Genomic DNA, 18,573 nt, shown 5'->3' with positions numbered 1-18,573 from the left:
ACATCACGTGTTTCGAGACTTTAGCTGCTATATATTGCCACAGGACGATTAGCCGCTTTGTTGAGCTTGTATTGGTTGCAGGGTGCCGACTGCAACCAGGCAACCCTGAATCCCCCCCACCCCTGCCGAAGAGGCGGGGGGGGGGGGCAGATTTGGCTGTAAAACACGGAGGAGGGAGCTGCGTGGGAGGGGCGGTGCTCACCATCTGAATGATGGTGAGGTAGCGCTTCCACCACAGGTAGGGCTGCATCTTGGGCCCGAAGGCGGAGAGGGCGTAGTAGGTGTACATCACCACGTGCACCATGGAGTTGATGTGCGCGCCAAAGAACGCTGCGGAGGAGTGGTGGGCAGAGGAGGGCACAGCAGATCATGACAATTAGGAATTATAATTAGTCTAACACGTAGGCTTGTTATCTATGGTTCCTCGCACCTCAGAGTTCTTGCTCTTCAAGAGTGAGCGCAGTGATTGGCGCGTACCCTCCGAACCCGACAAACACGGTGAAATGTCCCACCGCGGCTGTACACCGCTCTCCCCCCCCCACATCCGGAAAACACTTCCGGCCGATTAACATTTCAGCTTTTTGCCGCACACAAAACTCTCGCGCGAAAGGGGACAACGAGAAAGATGAACGAAAAAAATCCTGACGCGTGCTAAAATATTGACGGCACGGGAAAGGTGTGGGGGGGGGGGCGAAAGAGGTCAAGAGGAGCTACTCACACTGGCCCCCGGCGACCCACTTGATGCCGATCCACCACAGGGTGAACATGGTGGCGTGGTGGTACACGTGCAGGAAGGTCACCTGGTTGAACTTTTTACGCAAAATGAAGAGGACGGTGTCAAGGTACTCGATGCCCTTCGACACGTAGTACCACCAGAGGGCAGACGCGATCTGCGGACGAGAGGGAGGGGGGGGGGGAGACAGACGAGAGGGCGCCATGAGACGCGAGCGGACATTCCGCAGGCAACGCGGCGCGAACCATCCGTAGGCTGGGGCCCTCCTCGCAAAGGAGCGGCGGCACTTTGGGCGGGCGACGATTCTGAAAACGGACGACGACGAAGTGAAGACGCGCGTCCCCAAATGGTTCAAGGAGAGACGCACGTCCGCCTGTGCTGCACTGGGGAGTTCGAAGACTCGAGCACGAGTGAGAGAAGGGCCGTGTTGGTTGGCGCGGTGGTCGTGTCTGGGCGTCGTGGCTGTGGTTGCGAGTGTGGTGGCTGTGGTTGCGCGTGTGGTGGCTGTGGTTGCGAGGGAGGTGCCTCGGTAGCGAGACGTCATCTCCCCCGCCTGGTAGGCAGGAGGTTGTGGGTTTGATCACGACCAGACATCTGGGAGTTGGCACGTTTTTCTTCGGGTCGCTCCGGTTTTTCCAGTCCACATTTAGAATCAACATCACGCGTTTAGAGTATTTGGCTGCTATAGATGTCCACATGATAAGCCACTTCATTGAGCCATCACAATTGCGGCCAGGTTGCTTTGGTATAAGAGCTATAGAGCTCTGTAAGCCTTACCTGGTAAAATAAAACATTTTATTGCAATTTTTTAGAGTGCAGTGGCTGAGAGAAGTGCCAAAAGTCTGGGAATGGCTTGACCCTCCCCCCCCTTGTGCGTTTGCTGCACAGCACTGATGTGGGAATGTCCAACAATTCAGTTGGGCACCTTAACCCGAGATGCCGAGCAATGGTGCGGGTGTGGCTATTTCGGCCGCGTGGAGAGCGCGCCCCAAAAACGCTTACCCTCATCTCGTTAACGTCGTCCGTGTAGCTGACGGGCTGGCAGATGTAGCTGTACACGGCAGCACGCGCTCCCAGGAAGAGCTGAACACGGAGGGGGTGGAGGGAAATGGGCGGCACAGCACGCATACACGGACACGCACGACGGATATCCCCATACAGGCTTCACATCAACTATTGGCGCAAGCGCTGCTAACGAGTGCCTGCCATTTATTTTATACATTATTCCTTTGCGCTCATGACCTATAAATATCTTAGAGTTCTCAAGGCTTGCAGCAGGAGGGTTTTGCCGCTGTGTGTAACCCGAATTGAGTTATTTGACGGTAATTAACAATCATTGGGATGTTTTGCCCACTTCCACTGTGTGTGCGCGCGTGTGTTTTGTGGCTATGTGACGAAGCCAAAGCACACAGGAAACCCCGTGCAGGACGGCATGACGGGGTAGTGGACAGCGACACGGCCAGACAACTTTGTCTCCCTAGTGCCGATGTTCACGCACCGCACCAGGTCAGGTTCTAAGGTTTAGTCAGCCGAGCGGAGGACGAGGATCGGTTCAGACACCGCTCACCGCCGACTATTATCCAAGGCCTGCGTTTTAACCCAACCATCGCTCGAGAGGTGGAGGATGCGAGCGGCGAGCAGTGGGTGGTGAGGGGGGGCGGAACAGGAGGTGGAGGAGCGACCTTCCGCACGGGTAACGTGTGGCGTGCGGCGTCCCACCTCGAGGAAGATGTAGATGTTGAGCAGGACCATGGCGAAGTTGTAGATGATGAGTGGCACGCGGAGCTGGTACGCTTCGCGCTTCTGCATCCACTTGGGGCCGAGCCACACGAAGAGCAGGTAGAGCGACGTGATGGCCAGCGTGGGCAGCGGCGACTGCATGAGCGGCCAGTCTGCCACACGCTTGTCTGCACGGGAAGCAACACGATGCGCGCGCGTGACCCCACCATCACGCACATGACCTTGCCCCAGCCTACGTCGGAGGCAGTGTTGCCCCCATTAGGTCCCCCCTCAAGGCCTCGTTGATCTGGTTATGCAGATCTTCTCCCGGTTCCCAGGTCGTAGAGGCTTTGGGTCTACGGGCGACCGAGCCATTCCCCATGAAGCGGCTCCCAGACTCTGGAACGCTTCCACGCTTTCAAAGCTCGACTCGAAAAAGGTATCTACACACTTCTGCTTGTTACATTTTTTGTTAATTTAGCCAATGGCTTTTAGCATTTAAGTTAATGTTTTGCCATTTCTCAGTTTTTTTTGTTCACGAAGACCCCGGGGCCGGCCCAGGACACGCTGGCGAGACGATGTCGCTCAGCTGGTCTGGGAATGCCTGGGAATTCCCCAGGAAGAGCTAGAGTCTGTGTATAGCAGTGTATAGTGCAGTAGTGTAGAGTAGTGTATTAGTGCTGGAGTCTGCAGCCAGGGAAAGGGAGGTCTGGACCGCTACTCAACATTTTCCCACCGCAACCCTCACCAGGACAAGCGGATTGAGAAACGAACGAACAAGTCATTGCCATGCCGAGTGTCTCGCATGTCTTGTGTAGTGCAGTTATTACAGGGCTGCACCCTTACCTTTATATTCTGTTTGCTCGCAACTCGGCCTTCAGCAGCTCAGCTAGATTGAGTTGGCTAGACGCAACTCAGTCTAGGCTTCGTTGCACAAAGGCCTCCCCAATCTCAATCCCTCGCAATCCAGGAATACAGAATGAGCGACTTGCATGGATCGTCAAAACTAGCGACAGAGCAACAGCCAAGGGAGGAAACACTGGAGAGGACGCCCACTGAAGAGATGGAGCGATTAAACTCGCGCGTGTGCAGCTGCTCGAGAAGTTGTTGCATTTTGGGACCGTGAGAGATGGGCACGGCTTGGAGAGGCATTCAGCCAGCAGTGGATTGATCATGGCTCACGATGATATCAAGGACGGCAAAGTGGATGTTAAATCGTCAACTCTGCACATCCCATTTAAAAAGGGGCAAATTAATGCAACAAGAATGCCGTCCACTGCACATATCCATTCAATGAAAAGCACCAACCCACATTTCAATTATTTCCAAGCAAGGTTCTAAAGGGTCGACGCATTCTCTCCGCCTTCGCACTCCCCAATGGCACGGGTGTGTCTACGTACGGAGAACTTCTAAAATCGCACCGTACGTCGCCAACCGTGCTAATCGTAGGCGCGCAGGGGAGAGGGAAGGTGGGTGGGGGGGAAGGTGGGTGGGTGGACGCCCGCCGCTCGCACAGCGTCGTACAGTAACCGCAGAGGGCCCCGTGTGCCGTCACCAACACCGCGGGATCGCTTTCAGCCGGGGGCGGGTAACCTTAGCCGGGGCGTCCACGGCAAGACCGGTTCACGCCATTCACCGCCTTCGTGTTCCAGATTAATTGTGCCACCGGCTGCTCATGGGCCATGCCACCAAATTTACTCGCCGACCCCAATTCAAATCCTGCAGAGGAGATTGCTACAATTTTCAAGGTGACGGAACAACGCCGCTCGATGGAAAAAATCCGCAAGCGATGGTCGCTCCGGTACTTTGCAAACACGGCAACCGAAAGGTGGAAACGACGGAGTGCGCGACCGCAACTTGATAAGCGCTTTCAACATCGAGGTGGCTCGGGTGGCTTGGGAGGTCGGAGCGCTGGACTGGCGCCGCCAGATCCCTGGCTCGCGTCAAACAGACAGCCACCTGCAATCAAAGCAGCGTCAAGCGTCGCGGGTTGACCGTCTCAGCCCGGTCACCAATGACTACACACAAAACAAAACCCACTGCAGTCAATTTGGATCTGCACTTAATTTTTTCTGGCAACAAACTCTTTGATTTCCCATGGCAGAGCGGACAGTAGAGTGATGCGTGCACCAGAGGTCACCCCAAGGATTTTAAGAAGTGGCTCTGTGATAGCCTCTTCCGTGGGCCGTTCTATGACAGGAAGAGTTGGTTTAAACACGTAGGCTTTCACGATCAATTTTATTCACCGTAAAAGGTTATTTTTTTGGAGAGTTGCATTGCTGTACGAGGGATCCGAATGGATTCTGTCTCATGCCATGGACGTCGTCAGCACAAAAATCTGGTCATAAAATCAGTGGGAGTTGACGGTACACGACCATAATGTAGTACAATGCAATGTGGAATAATAAAGCATCGGAATGCAACCACATCAAGATGCTGGAGAAAAACGAACCTGGCGACCAGAGTTCGATTCCCTGCTCACGGCCAACATCAGTGACGATTATCTGAACCGATCTTGGGCCTCCCCGAGGTCGACATCAAATGAGTACCTGGCGCAGTGCGTAAAAACATCGGCACTCGGGAGACAAAGGGCGCGGTGCTGGCCACCCACCCCCTCGTGTGCCATTCTGGCCTTCATAGGTACTCTCACACAGCACTTTCCCAAACAGTCTGTTCATGCTATGGTGGGGGATCTTTGTTTTCATAGTTATGTAAGAGAAAGAGGTGGCATAGAAAATAAAATGTCAAGGTCTCGAGCCTGGAGCATGGTGGGGGAAAGGAGTTGACAGCACAGCGAGCTGGTGGAAGAGGAGGCCCAGACAATGCCAGTAGAGGAGAACAAGCGACCTCCAGCTGAAGAAGCCGCGTGGGTTTAGGGGGCGGGGGGGGGAAGCTTCGGTAGACAGCGTTGGTTGCCAGTGGCGAGAGAGCGCCGGGGAGGGGAAAATGATATCATAACGTTCGGGAAAAAAAATACGGAAAAAAAATCAATGCAACACGTCAATGTCATTGCCGGGAACTTAAGAGCTCCAAGTATGGGAAATGACGAAAATCGACGGAATAAAAGCAGCCAACTGGTGGCACTTTCCTCCGACACCATAGTGCGGTGGAGGAGGCTGGTGGAGTGTTGGTGGATCACGCAGAGATGTCTAACTACCAAACCCACCTTGGAACAAAGATGACAAGAGTACAGAATTCACGATGTCACAGTTCACGAACTCACCCATTATCATCCCCCCATTCCGTTTCGTCTCACCTCGCAGAAGAGGGCGCCACGGTGGCTAGGATATGTTAACTCCCTCGCCTATTACAGGAGGTCGTGGGTTCGATCCCGACCCCGACGCCTGCTGCTGTATATTTGGAGTTTATTTGTTAACCCCGTGGTCGCATTTTTTTTTATCCAGGTCCTCCAAATGTTTCCCTCCACATTTAGAAAGTACGTTTAAAGACTATTTGGTTGCTAGAAATTTTCACGTGATAAGCCACTTTGTTGAGCCATCATTTGCGGCCAGGTAGCTTCTGAAAAGGAGCTGTATAGCTGAATGGATCTTCCCTGGTAAAATAAAAGTTTTTTTTCAGAAGCATTTTCAAAAGTGATCTGGCCAAACATCCCAACAACGCAGGATTCTCCTGAAAGAGCCTCGAGACTCGACGAAGGTTGCCTGCGTAAACAAAAGTGACGTTTTAAATAACCTCTTGGCGAAGCCTGTGGCCAAAATTCGCCCAGAACGCTAAGCAGGTGTTGGGCCTGGACAGCGATTGGCTGGGCGACCACCACAGAGTCGTAGCACAGGAGCTACGCAACGGGCAGCACTGCAGAAAAACAAATATTTGTCCTGTCTATGCTCTTCACCAACCTTCACGACTAAAGTATGGTCAAACAATCCCCGCCCCCCCCCCCCCCCAACTAACCACACAGGTATGGGGATGCCCTCATCCAACAGCGGATTGACAGAATGGGCTGTACACGTGTACACAAAGCGATTAAAGCTACTCCTTGCACTTGCAAGCGAGGAGATTGTCTCGACAGGCCAGAGGTCGCAAACGGGTTTTGATTCCTTACCCGTACCCGGCCGCACCAGGGTCGCAAACGGGTACCCTACCCGATACCCGGCCGGGTACGGGTAGCCGGGTATCGGGTAGGGTACGGGTATCGGGTACCCGATTGCGATCTCTGCGACAGGCCCTCCCCTGGCCATGCAAAGAGATTCACGGTCCAACGGAACCGAGTCGTGGGCCCTCCTCTCATGACGTAGGCACGCAGACGGGGGAGCGAGTGGGTGGGTGAGGGTCTCAGAAAAGCGGCTTTGCTTTACAGTGTAATCAGAGGTCCTATTTTGTTTTACAGCCTCGGCTGTAATAAAAATGCTTGATGTGCCGGGCAAACGGTTAGGTGCCCAAGCTTTCACAGCAACATTAACTTGGCATAGGTTAAAAGACACGATCCAGAGCACATTGCTGAAAAAGACACGACCGTAGCCGTGACAGTTGCTACGCTCGTCCGCAATTAAAGCGGTAAAATACGATGGCAAAACATTTATTGAAATATATTTTTTTTTTTATAGATGCACCATCCATTTCTAATGCCCACTTTGTTCTCAACAGCCGATTGAATCGCGTAAAAGCGGTGGCTGCGTACATCTCTACGGTGGAGAGGGATAAACGATGTAATAGGTTCATTGAGATTGCGGGCGAGAGACGTGTGGGCGATTTTAAATAAACGGTAGGTTCTCCTTACTTCCCGACGAGACAAAAAAAAAGCAGCCGACTTGCACATGGACCTTACGTTCATCTGGTGCCTCTTGCTCTCACGTGATATTTCACACCGTTCTTTTTAATTATTTGCGCGCGTTTCTTTTACGACCGAACGTTAAACTCCGCTTCTTAGTTGTGCAATATTACTTAAGAACCTCACTGTACTCGTTTCTCCACAACAAAGTTTTTTTCGCCTTTTGTTTTGATGCTGCTGCTGGGCTCGTGCATCTCCAGCGTAAAATAGGCAGGGAACTGGCTCGAAAAAAAGAATCATCCGTGCCACTAAAGCAAAAGAAGAGCTATCATCTCCCAATCACTTCAGTGGGGCATCTCAAAATGGATCACACGGCCTACACGTTGGGAAAATATTCCTCAACAATTCGTGAACGACAGGGTGGTGGTGTCCTTTTGCCCACTTCCAAAATCATGTCGGGCAGACCTGGGACGCCAAGCAGGCGCGAGCCTGCCCAGGGCTCGGACGTGCGACGCACAGGCATAAAAATCGGGCCGCTGTGGGGCTACAAAGGCAGCAGAGGGGGGAACTGCAGCAAAAAAGTGCACCGTTGTGATGTACTATGATCCACGGTCTACGTCCCACCGCCTTCGCCAACCCACGCACGACTGGCACGACAAAGCCCGGTGAAGCGGGCACCGTGACCCCGCACAGCAGAGGTTGCAAACGGGTTTTGGTTCATTACCCATACCCGTACCCGGCCGCACCAGGGTCGCAAACGGGTACCCGTACCCGGCCGGGTACAGGTAGCCGGGTATCGGGTAGGGTACGGGTATCGGGTACGGGTATCGGGTAGGGTAAGCGGGTACCGGGTAGGGTACGGGTATCGGGTACCGGGTAGGGTACGGGTATCGGGTAGGGTGCGGGTACCGGGTAGGGTGCGGGTATCGGGTAGGGTACGGGTACCGGGTAGGGTGCGGGTAGCCGGGTATCGGGTACCGGGTAGGGTACGGGTATCAGGTAGGGTAAGCGGGTAGCCGGGTACCCGGTTGCGACCTCTGCTGCACGGTGAGGAGGGGGGACCCTCATCCAGCAGTGGATTGAAACAAGCGCCATACCGTGCATGTAGAATTTATAATCAAATTACAGTAATTCCAAAGTCAGTAGAGAGTAGAAGCAGGCTTAACTAGTGGGTAGTGGGTGGCAGGGGCCGGAGTAACACGGAGCTGTGAACACATTGGACCGAGGCTAAGCCAGGAGGAGGGGGCAGATGCACAAGTCAGCATGGTTGCCAGCGAACAAGTCGGGTGACCGCTCTTATAAATTCGGCCTTGTGGTTGGTCAATTTGGACCATTCAATGTATTCCAACCCTAGTCCCACTTTAGGGTAGGGGGTGGGGAACCTCTTGTGGTACATGGGGGGCCAGACAAGGCCCGCCACTCCATTCACAGTCTGGCCCGTGACCACACCGAGGCCTACGACTTTAGAATAAAAAAGCCCGCAAACAGTATTTATCCATCGCTGCGAACATCCAAGCCACACTAAAATCGGGTCGCAGAGGGCAACGATTTTGGACCTGGCAGCGTTGGTGTCTGTAGTGTCATCGCACTGTCACTTCTACCGGAAATTATGGAGGTCTGTGTTCATGTGTGGCCCACCACGAAAAGGTGTTTGATAGTCCCCAAGATGGCCCTCGGTAAAGACAAAAGGTTCCCTTGACCTCTGCCAATTCTGCGGCTCCGGAGCCACAGGTTGCCAACGGAGATTGCACAACTCGGGGTGGGGGGGGGGGGGCAGCCCCCGTTACCCACCGTCGTCTGAAAAGCTGGCGACACTCGACACAGTGAGAGATCGGGTTAATCTGCATCCCCATTACAGCCCGGCGGACTTAGGAGCAGCGAAATCCGCTCACGCACTTGCCCCGTGTTCCCTCTTGATTAGCAAATGGCTCCTTGGTCTCAGTTGGCCCGAAGGGCAAAGTTGCAGTCGCCGGCAGTTTCATTAATGTCATCAGCGTTCACCGCAAACAAGCAAATTAAATTTCGATTTAAAGCTCTGACTCTGTCTTCTCGACAGACCTGTTCTTCACCTGAGGACGGCTGCTTGCGTTGTGGCCCGAAACGTCGTGATAATTATTTTATTAGTATTATTTTATTATTTCTACGTGACTTTACCGAAAGAACCAAGAAGAAGCAAATTAAACTCGCACACACGGATTCTGAGACGCCTTCCAGCGTGCGTTTGGGCCATCCTTTCATCAAAATTTCGGCCAGTTCTCACGGATTAACTGTGCCTCCGTTAGACGGACAGTCGGGCAAAAGGACAGAGCTAATGCAATAAATGCTCTGAAACGTTCACACCGAGCGCCCGATTAGTTCTGCGAAGAGATGCTGGCCAACCAACGTCGTTCGCGGGCCGCTTCTGAAGGGGCTGGCCTCGAGTGAGCACGTGCACCGGCTCTGGGAAACGAGGGGGGCGGGTGGTGGTGGGTTACCCGTAACCTGTCTCACGACGGGCTTGTAGAGGCGCGACCAACTATTTTGTCCCCCCACCAAGGGCTCATATTTACACATCGGAGATTCTCGGTTTAGCCTCGGGACCAAGGGGATGAGCAGCCCTTGCTCCAAGACGCGAACGGCACCTCCGATTAGCGCTGTTGGCTACGTATGGTGCGAAAGAATTTCAACATGCGTATGTACATACATACGTACGTACACACAGAAGGGGGCGGTGGGGTGCGACAAGCGACACGCCTGGTCACCCGCCGTCCATCTCCCCCACTGCGGACGCCAGAAAACTAAAACCACACCAATCCCAACCCGGGCAAATCGCCGTGATGAACTGGTTTGGCCCAGCTCGTAGTTAGTCGAAGTGTGAACATGTAGAGGGCGGAGAAGACATCCGAAACGAGCGCATGCAGGCAACGCACAATTTCTTCATTCTCACTTTGCAGTTTGTCAGCGCAACTCTTTATCTCTTATTCCATGGGGGCTGGGGGCAATTACTCGGTAGTGGACTTGTCAACTGGTTGAAAGGACGATGAAGTGATCGACAGAGCTTATTGTTTATCATTGCACATCAGTTTGCTTTATGCAATAACGATGCATACTGTGTTCCAAGTGGTGTGCTGCGCAAACATTACAAATCGATTGCATTCCATAGGTTTCACAACGGCTTGAAACTCAAGGTCACTGCACGTGCGGGGCGCGCACAAAGCACGCGGCTCCACTTCGGCATCCAAACGTCCGCCCGGGAAGCCTCTCTCGGACCATTGTCAGTGAAAGTCACACGCCTTGTCGCGCGCAAGCTTACGGCGGGTGCACAAGCGCACGCCCGGTCAACAACAACGTCACGGGCATATTAAAACAGGCAAGCGCAGGCAAAACCCCGCAGCTGTCGAAACTTGAACTAAGTAATAATAATAATAAAACGGGCACACCGCACACACCAACTCACTAGGGGAATGTAATAGGACCAGTATTGACGAACGGGTGTATGCACATAGAACTCGTTTCCCACCCTGCGTAGCCCACCGTGCTAATCGGAGGTGTGTGAATGTCACGACTCTTTGATCCAGAGGACTTGAGCAGAGGTTTTGCACCGCGGGAATATAAGAACGGATCCACGCAGGGACCATAAGACTGCAGAGGGTCAGAAGTGAAGGCCAAGAGAGAAGACCAGAGCGGTGGCATCTCATCTCAGACCAGGTGGCTAGAGGTGGGGGCATGTCGTGCCAAAGGAGAAAGACTGCGGGCACAGGAAGACGCACGCCCAGAGAGAGGTGGGGTTCAATCTCCACGGCGGGCATCCTCCTCTCGGACGCGTTACACTCAGTCCATCATCAGTCTCAGCCATCAGTCAGAATTGCGTCGCGCGGTGTACGTACACTGAACTTCTTCCGCGCGGTACGTAGCCAACCGGAAGTGCGGGTGTCTTGCTCCAAGCTCATTGAAACACTCTTCCTAACCGTGGATACAATGGACCTCTTTTGCATGCGTTCTCTGATCCATGGTGCTGCTTCTCTTTCTGTCTCTTAGAAAGCGTCTCATAAAATGTTTTCGCGTGTTTTTTATTATTACTCAGCACGTTTGGCATGTCAGTTTTTGGCATCCAATTTAATTCGCACTCAAACCTGCCCTTGCACTCTCTATTTCACCATTGCGCCAATTCCTGCTCTGACACAAATCGATTCCCCAGCGTCCCTCCAACAAGTTATTTTTGGAGAGAACATTACTGTGGTGCCCCCTACATCACTCGAATGATACAGCAGCACTCTGTAGATGCCCTATGGAGCTCACTTTGGTGGAGGGGACGTTGCACCAGCAGTGGCAAAGGCTATTGCAGGGCCGCTCTTTTTACTTTTACCACCTTCGCGACGTCGATATCAAAGCAATTGCGTGAAACAAACCTCATCACGACTTTGACCAAAGTAGGTCACAAGGTGTCTAACGTCACAACCCACAATTAACTTTCAAGTCCTTAAAAATGCTGAAACGTTTGCGATGGACTCGTAGTTCAAATTGTTTTGCCAGGATGGACTGTGCTTGCAAATGCTAGGGAAAGTTCCCCCCCACCCCTATCACTGAGTAAAGCGTTGTCAGGCTGAAACGTTGCACAGGTGATACGACATCCAAAGACAAAGATCCCCCTTATAGCCTTGACAGACTGTTTGGGCAAGTGCTGTTAGCGAGTAGCACCTATGAAGGCCGGCAAGGCTCACAAAGTGGGTGGGGTGGCCAACACCACACCCGGCCGCCTTTGTCTCCCCCGGTGGCAATGTTTACACAACCGCACCAGGTACTCATTTGAGGTCGAGTCGACCTAGGAGAGGGCCAGGACGGGATCAGATAATCGCTATCACTGGTGTTGGGCCGTGAGAGGGAATTGAACTCGGGACGCCGGGTTGGTAGTGCAGGGCGCTAACCGCGACACCACCGCTCCCCACTCACATCGCCACACAGGCAAGAACCGAGCCAAGCAAGAGGTAAGGAAAGCCACAAACTCGCACGATGTAACCCGGGCACACGAGGCACGGAGCCCCCTCGTCAACCGCACTGCTGGACGGCAGCCTGGATGCGCCGTGTGGGTCGTGCAGGGCCATTTGACCGTATGGCATTGCGCTGGTCGGCGCGGGTTGAAGGCGGGGGGAGCATAGACAAAAAATTGTTTTTTTTTATTTAACCGGGTAAGGCCGACCGAGCTCTTTTTCAGAAGCGACCTGGCCACAAATGATCGCCCAGCAAACTTGATAATCATATGGAAATTTATGGCAGCCAAATTTGGAAGACTTGGAGAAAAATCCACGGGACCACGGGGAGAACATGCAAATACAGGCGTCAGGGTCGGGATTGAACCCATGCCTCTTGTATACCCGGCGAGGTAGTCAACATCGCCACTCTACAACGACGTATTTCGCCACAATATTCTCCGACGCCCACACACCTGCCCAGCAGCAGCAGCAGCAGCCTAACAGCAGCCCGTTTTCATGCACACGAGTCACAATACCCACACACACCGATAATCGGACGAGACTGGGGGCATTTCCGGGAGACCGGTCACCAGGCAGAGAAACACGAGCCGGAACAACGGAAGCACGCACCTGCGAAGGTTAGAGTCCACTCGTAGAACGCCACGGCGCCTTTCAGATGATCCCCCACAAGCTCCATGGCTTCTTCTGTCGTCGCGACCGCCAGAGATGTCCTTAAACGCATGAACATGCAAACGAAACACGCGCACACACAATACGCCCAAGCAGGTCACGACAGGAGTCAACAGCGGTGCGTTTGTGTACGCGGGTGTGTGTGTGCGTGCGTGTGTGTGCGTGGTAGTGGAGGGGAGTGGTAGGTGTAGCGGTTAGCGCACTGCGCTACGAACCCGATGACCCGAGTTTGATTGCGGCTCACGGCCAACACCAGCGACGGTTATCTAAACCGGTCCTGGGCGTCCCCCTACGTTGCCTCGGCTTCAAACGATTACCTGGTATGGCGCATAAACATCACCACCAGGGAGAAAAAGCTGGCCTGTGTGGTTACTGGCTACCCACCCCCTCGTGTGCCGTTCCGGCCTTCATTGGAGCTCGCTTTCAGCACTTTCCCCAACAGTCTGTTAAGGCTACACGGTGGATCTTTGTCAGAGCGTGTGCGCGCAGGACACCATCGCTGCATCCCGCGCACGAGAGGGGCGATCTGTAAATAATTGAGAGGCGAAGAGAGGCACAGACCATGTGCACAGCCAGTTGATGCCCATCCACTTTGGCCAGGAGACAAATGGACCACTGTACATACATACAAATCCTTGTCCATTAGCATCATCCAATTTGTGCTTATATACTTGATTTATAATCATTTTTAGTGACTTTATTACCATTCCTATTCTTTGTATCCCTATTGCGTTTTTGTATTGTTTGCTGTTGTAACTTTGACCCGCCCCGACATCTGTGAAAGAGCTTTATAGCTCATCAGATTCCTCCAGTATTAATACATATTCTGATTATGATAATATAATCACCCCCATTTTTGTTTAATGTTTCTGCAACTTACAGTAATTGTACTTCATCTGCCCGAGCTGATTTCACGAGATATGGGGGGAATTTATAATCTAACGTTCAAAGGGCTCGCATAATGTACATTGCCTCAGCAATCCCCCCCCCCCCCCCACATTGTGCAAGAGCGCAGAAGGGTGGTCAACACATCTACGCCTCTATATAAGGAACGAAACAGTAAGACTTCTCCACAAATCTGGCTGTCACCTGATGAAGCTGGTTGTAATTACTGCCAAAACATCGTACATGTTGTGGCTTTGCTCTCCAATACACCGTTAGTGCTGTACTAGTGACGGTTTGGCACGTTCTGTTTACGTGACAAACCTTACTAGTTGGCTGTGTCGGGAGGTGGCGGGTTTAACGACATATTTATATATTTGCGCGATATAACCCAAAAACCTCTATTATGGATATTGGTCGAAAGCCTACGTGTTCAACTATCCCAGGACTACTTTTAAAAAAATCACTTTATTAGCTGTTCACACCCGGGAGGCACATCTTTTGTATATTCTCTGCAAAGAATGCTAATTCGATGACTAACAAAACAAAGTTTGTAAATACATGTCGACTTTCGTGACCAATATTAATTATTAGAGTTTTTTTTGGGTTAGATCAAGTAAATATAAATGCGTCGTTAAACTCTGTTGGTGGGTTTAGCGACAGTTATATTTATGAGACCTAACAAAAAAAACTTACGAAAATAAAGTTTGTAATTCGTAGTCGGATTTCGCCAAATTGTCCAAACTCAAATTTAACTTAACCGAGCTTTTCTTGGTGACCAACCAGGCAGCGACAATGAACTCGCCACGCTTGAGAAGCCGATTTAATTGCAACCTGTATTTGATCGCGGGATCTCGGTGGTGCGGGCACAGTGGCGAGTTTACGTTATCCCCAAACAACTTCGCCAGCCGCCGCTTGAATCCCCTCGAGTTGCGACAACGACGCCAACGCAGCAGCGGGTGCCCGTCCGTGGACTCCAGGGGGTGAGAAACATTTTCTTTTCGGAACTTTCAAAACACCCTCCCCTTTGGGAGGGGGGCCCACACTTTGACTCTCGCCCTTGGTCAATTCTGAAGCGTCTGCAATGTAATCTAGAGCATTTGTCAGTCCACTCCTCGATGAAGGTTGATGACCGTACACCTCACCACACTGGTCATTGCGCGTTAGCGAAGGGGAGGGGGGGCGAGGACCGATTAGGATATCGTTCACACACCGCCGATGTTATCCGTCGCCAGGAATAGAAATCAGGTCGCCGGCTTCATCCCCGTAAAGTGAATTCCAAAGACGGTGTTCTCGCGCCGGGAAGGATACATTCCTCCCTCAAACCCAATTCGTGTGGTTAGAATGCTTGCCGGTGACGGATAAGTGTCGTTTGTGGGCTGGCCAGGATAATGAATGTATGTATGCCAACCGTGCTAATCGAAGGTGCGGGGGTTATGACGATGATGTGGTGGTGGACTGTGTGGAACTAAGCCATGGGTCGCATCTGGCGGTCCCGCACCGTTGGTTAAGAGTATCACAACGCGTCGGTTCGCGACGCTCTCACAAGCGTGCAGCGGATCCTGGCACAACGACTATGAAGAAGATGGGTCGTGTAGAAAAAAATCCATTGAAAGGTGTCGTAAATGTATGCGCGGCGCACACACCACACACACGCGTCTCTAAGCAACCGTTATGCTGCTCTCAGCAAGCACCATACTTTCCAACCCGGCACCATGCCCTGTAAATCAGAGCCATGCCTCAAGTCCACAGCATGCCCTGCAAGTCTGTGCCTTGCACTTATTGTCAGTGAAATGACCTCTAATTCAAAACCCTGCTGCTCACAAAGTCAGCACCATGTCCTTTAAATCAGAATACTGCTAAGTCAGCACAGCATGATGTAGTTTTTCAATTTTAACATAATATTTTTTGTTTCATCAGTTTCTGGCTGACCTTTTTGGAAGGGTTTTTTTTTATTGCGACTATTCTTGTTCCGAAGAAGAAACGTTAACGTAACAGCTTTCTTTGACATTTTCAGCGCCCTAGTGTAAAGTGCGATTCTCGTTAGAATTCAAAATTATGACTAATGTCTACTCTGGACAAGGGCCATCTCCCGAAACAGCAGCCTGCCCTGTATTGATGATAAAAGGCAGCATTAATTGACGATTATGTTTTTCTTTTGCTTATATCCCACGACCAACAGTCACTTTAGACTTAATTTGAATTCAACTACGACTTCACCTACCTCGCGCATTACACCAGCATGGGTGCTCGCCCTGTTCAATAGTCGATCGTTCTACCCACCTTCCACATACTTCCTAGCGTATTTGTGTACCTACATACTTTATTGGCCTTCTACCCGTGTGTCAATGTACTTACCCCGTAATGCTTCGGGTTGTCATAGGCTACTGTGGGGCGATACGGTGGGCAGCAAAGGGCAGTGCGGCAAAACCCATTGTTGTACGGACCTGTACTTCCATGCACCCGAGTTTATACTATCCGCCCTCTTCTTCTTCCGTACAGCTGATGTAGAGCAACGACGACAATTTCACATTCAGGTGGTCAAGCCAGACAACCGCGTCAGGAGCAGCGGAGTAGTGCATCATCGCTGCGATGTCTCATTCGTATTTGTGGACCAGGCATTGCATTGTTATACGTTTGCATAGCCTGTTCTGACCCGCACTGACCAGCGTGGTGAGTATGTTCTAAATAACCCTGCGATCCGTAACACGTGGAGAGGCCCTCGTTCAGCCGTGGATTGAACAAAAGGCCTGTACAATGTAGTTGTTCCTACCTACCAAACACATTTTGCTCTCTGCTTACACACCTATTGCCAAATTAAATACTCATGTCTCTGCTTAGGAAATTGTATCCACTCGAAAGTTCTCTCCACAGTATTCAGAACAACTCTTCGAGGCTGACCGGGATGGGAATACTAACACTTTACCCCACCACACAATGACTTGCCGATAAGACTACTGGGGGGGGGGGCAGAGGTGGGGGATATTAAAACAAAACTTCCCCAATGCTTTCACTGGCGTGACAGAAGATCGAAGACGCATTTTGCTTTGCAACTCCAGGATGCCAACTAACACACCAAAGTAGACACCTTTGGTTTTCAGTAACAAAAACATAAACATGTGAGTGTGTGCATATATATATATAGCTAGATATTTGTACATGTGCGGCACACCAGTTAGCGTTCTTTACCGGGGTTTTGTATTGCATGCGATTACCGGTAATGCAAAAACGAACAACCGATTTTAAACAGTCCTGGTTTTAAAGTTAATGTCCGTGGTGCATTTCCTCAATCCTCGGCTAGAAGACCAATGTGTAACAAAGCGAGAACAAGAGCGCTTCTGCTTTGCTGCTGCACTGGACTTTCGGGGTCACTGAACCCTAAAAAGGGACCCGCATCCCATTCCTCGTGACAAATGTGCCGATCTAACGACGAGATAAGAAGGGGAAAAAATTTAGCTCAACCCACAGGTTTAAAGCTCGTGTTAAAATTTAACCACGCAGGCTTTCGTGACCAATGTAATGATTCGTAATTATAATTGATGTTTTTTTTATTTGGGTCATATTCACTGGGCAGTAAAAACGTTGCGTTGTCCGCCCCTCCTCCACCCGACACGACCAATGAAATAAAGTTGTCACGTGAACATAACACTTCCATAATGCAGGCTTTTTGGGTTCAATCGCGTAAATAAAAATGTGTTGTTAAATCCGCCACCACCCGACACAGCCAATTAGTAAGGTTTGTCACGTAAACGGAACATACCAATTTGTTAGTAGTACAGCAACTCCGGTAGTGTGTTGTCGAGCAAAGCCACAACATTTACAATCAGAGTACGACGTTTCGCAACACTTCTTAAAAGGGGTGTGTGGCTCGCTCTCCAACGTGCACCGGTGTTGCTGCAGCTTGAGTCAGAATCCACCGGGCACACACATGTTCATCACGTGACAACCTTCTTTGGCTGCGTCAGGTAGAGGGAGGGGGCATGACACGCTATTGAAATTTCAATCACGCAGCGATCGGACCCAAAAATCTATTCTTCATCGGACCCTTGCATTCGTTAAATAAGCTCGCGCGAGTAAAAAAATATAACATTGATTTACAAATTACAGAACCCATGCAGTCATTCACTTACAGTGGCATGGCCAAGTGATAAGTGGACAACTGCAGTCATTAACGAGATTATTTCATGCCCAAATCGCACAGTAAAGTTTTAACTTACTCAAATAGCATAATAACATTTTTTTTCCTCCCACAAAAAGTAATGAATGTGCATTCCATTCAAACACATGGTATAGGGATAACGTTGTCCATTCTGAGCCATTACTAATGGCATATCTGTAGTCAGATATATTTTTATGTCTACATATGATGCTACTTGTGCTACAAGGATAATCCGGCACAGGGTTTACCCCGTATTCTTGTACAGAGAAATTTAGTTCTCAGGCCCATACGGCGCACAGACGTTTCAATACGGGCATCAACCAAAATGTGTCGTCTATTTGTGTTTCTCCCTCCCTTGTGATGGTACTTTGTAGGATGAACGTTGAGATGTATAAGGGACACGGGGGTGACCAATAAGGTCCGAATTGGTCTGTAAGGAGGTAGGGAGGGCCCCTTATAAGGGGGCTGTGAGAGGTATGACATTAAAACCACGCCAAAATAATTAGAGCGGTTGTGAAATGTTCAGCTGCCCGGGAAGGGTCTCTCTCTGTCCGCCAGCCTGGAGACATTTTGATGTCGCGACCTCTCTGACCAGACCAACGTTGGGACGTCTAGGGGGTGGGGGGGGGGGGCTTGTCAGGCAGAAAGCAGTGGAGACATCGACAACATTGTCATGCGGCAATATTGATCATACACGGTGACTGAACGTGTG

The 18,573-nt window shown here is 51.2% G+C and overlaps 1 protein-coding gene across 3 annotated transcripts in view; it reads right to left on the bottom strand.

The window, feature by feature from the left end:
* Nucleotides 1-18,573, bottom strand: part of ELOVL4 (ELOVL fatty acid elongase 4) — a 29,442-nt gene that overhangs the window by 8,929 nt on the left and 1,940 nt on the right. Inside the window, exons 1-6 of one of the 3 annotated variants that reach the window (XM_061574918.1) lie at nucleotides 13,910-13,965; nucleotides 12,761-12,861; nucleotides 2,453-2,640; nucleotides 1,736-1,816; nucleotides 719-890; nucleotides 203-330 (exon numbers count right to left, since the gene is read on the bottom strand). In XM_061574918.1, the coding sequence (XP_061430902.1) occupies nucleotides 203-330; nucleotides 719-890; nucleotides 1,736-1,816; nucleotides 2,453-2,640; nucleotides 12,761-12,861; nucleotides 13,910-13,950 (711 nt within the window). In that variant the 5' untranslated portion in view covers nucleotides 13,951-13,965. Of the gene's footprint in view, nucleotides 1-202; nucleotides 331-718; nucleotides 891-1,735; nucleotides 1,817-2,452; nucleotides 2,641-12,760; nucleotides 12,862-13,700; nucleotides 13,764-13,909; nucleotides 13,966-18,573 lie in introns of those variants that run through there. The other 2 variants (XM_061574920.1, XM_061574919.1) reach the window with 2 other exon arrangements.

This window comes from Lethenteron reissneri, chromosome 56, assembly GCF_015708825.2.
Source record: "Lethenteron reissneri isolate LAM-NWPU_2019-01 chromosome 56, ASM1570882v1, whole genome shotgun sequence".
Lineage (NCBI taxonomy): Eukaryota > Metazoa > Chordata > Hyperoartia > Petromyzontiformes > Petromyzontidae > Lethenteron > Lethenteron reissneri.
The sequence above is the reverse complement of the archived record's forward strand: the minus strand, read 5'-3'. Positions and strand labels throughout refer to the sequence as shown.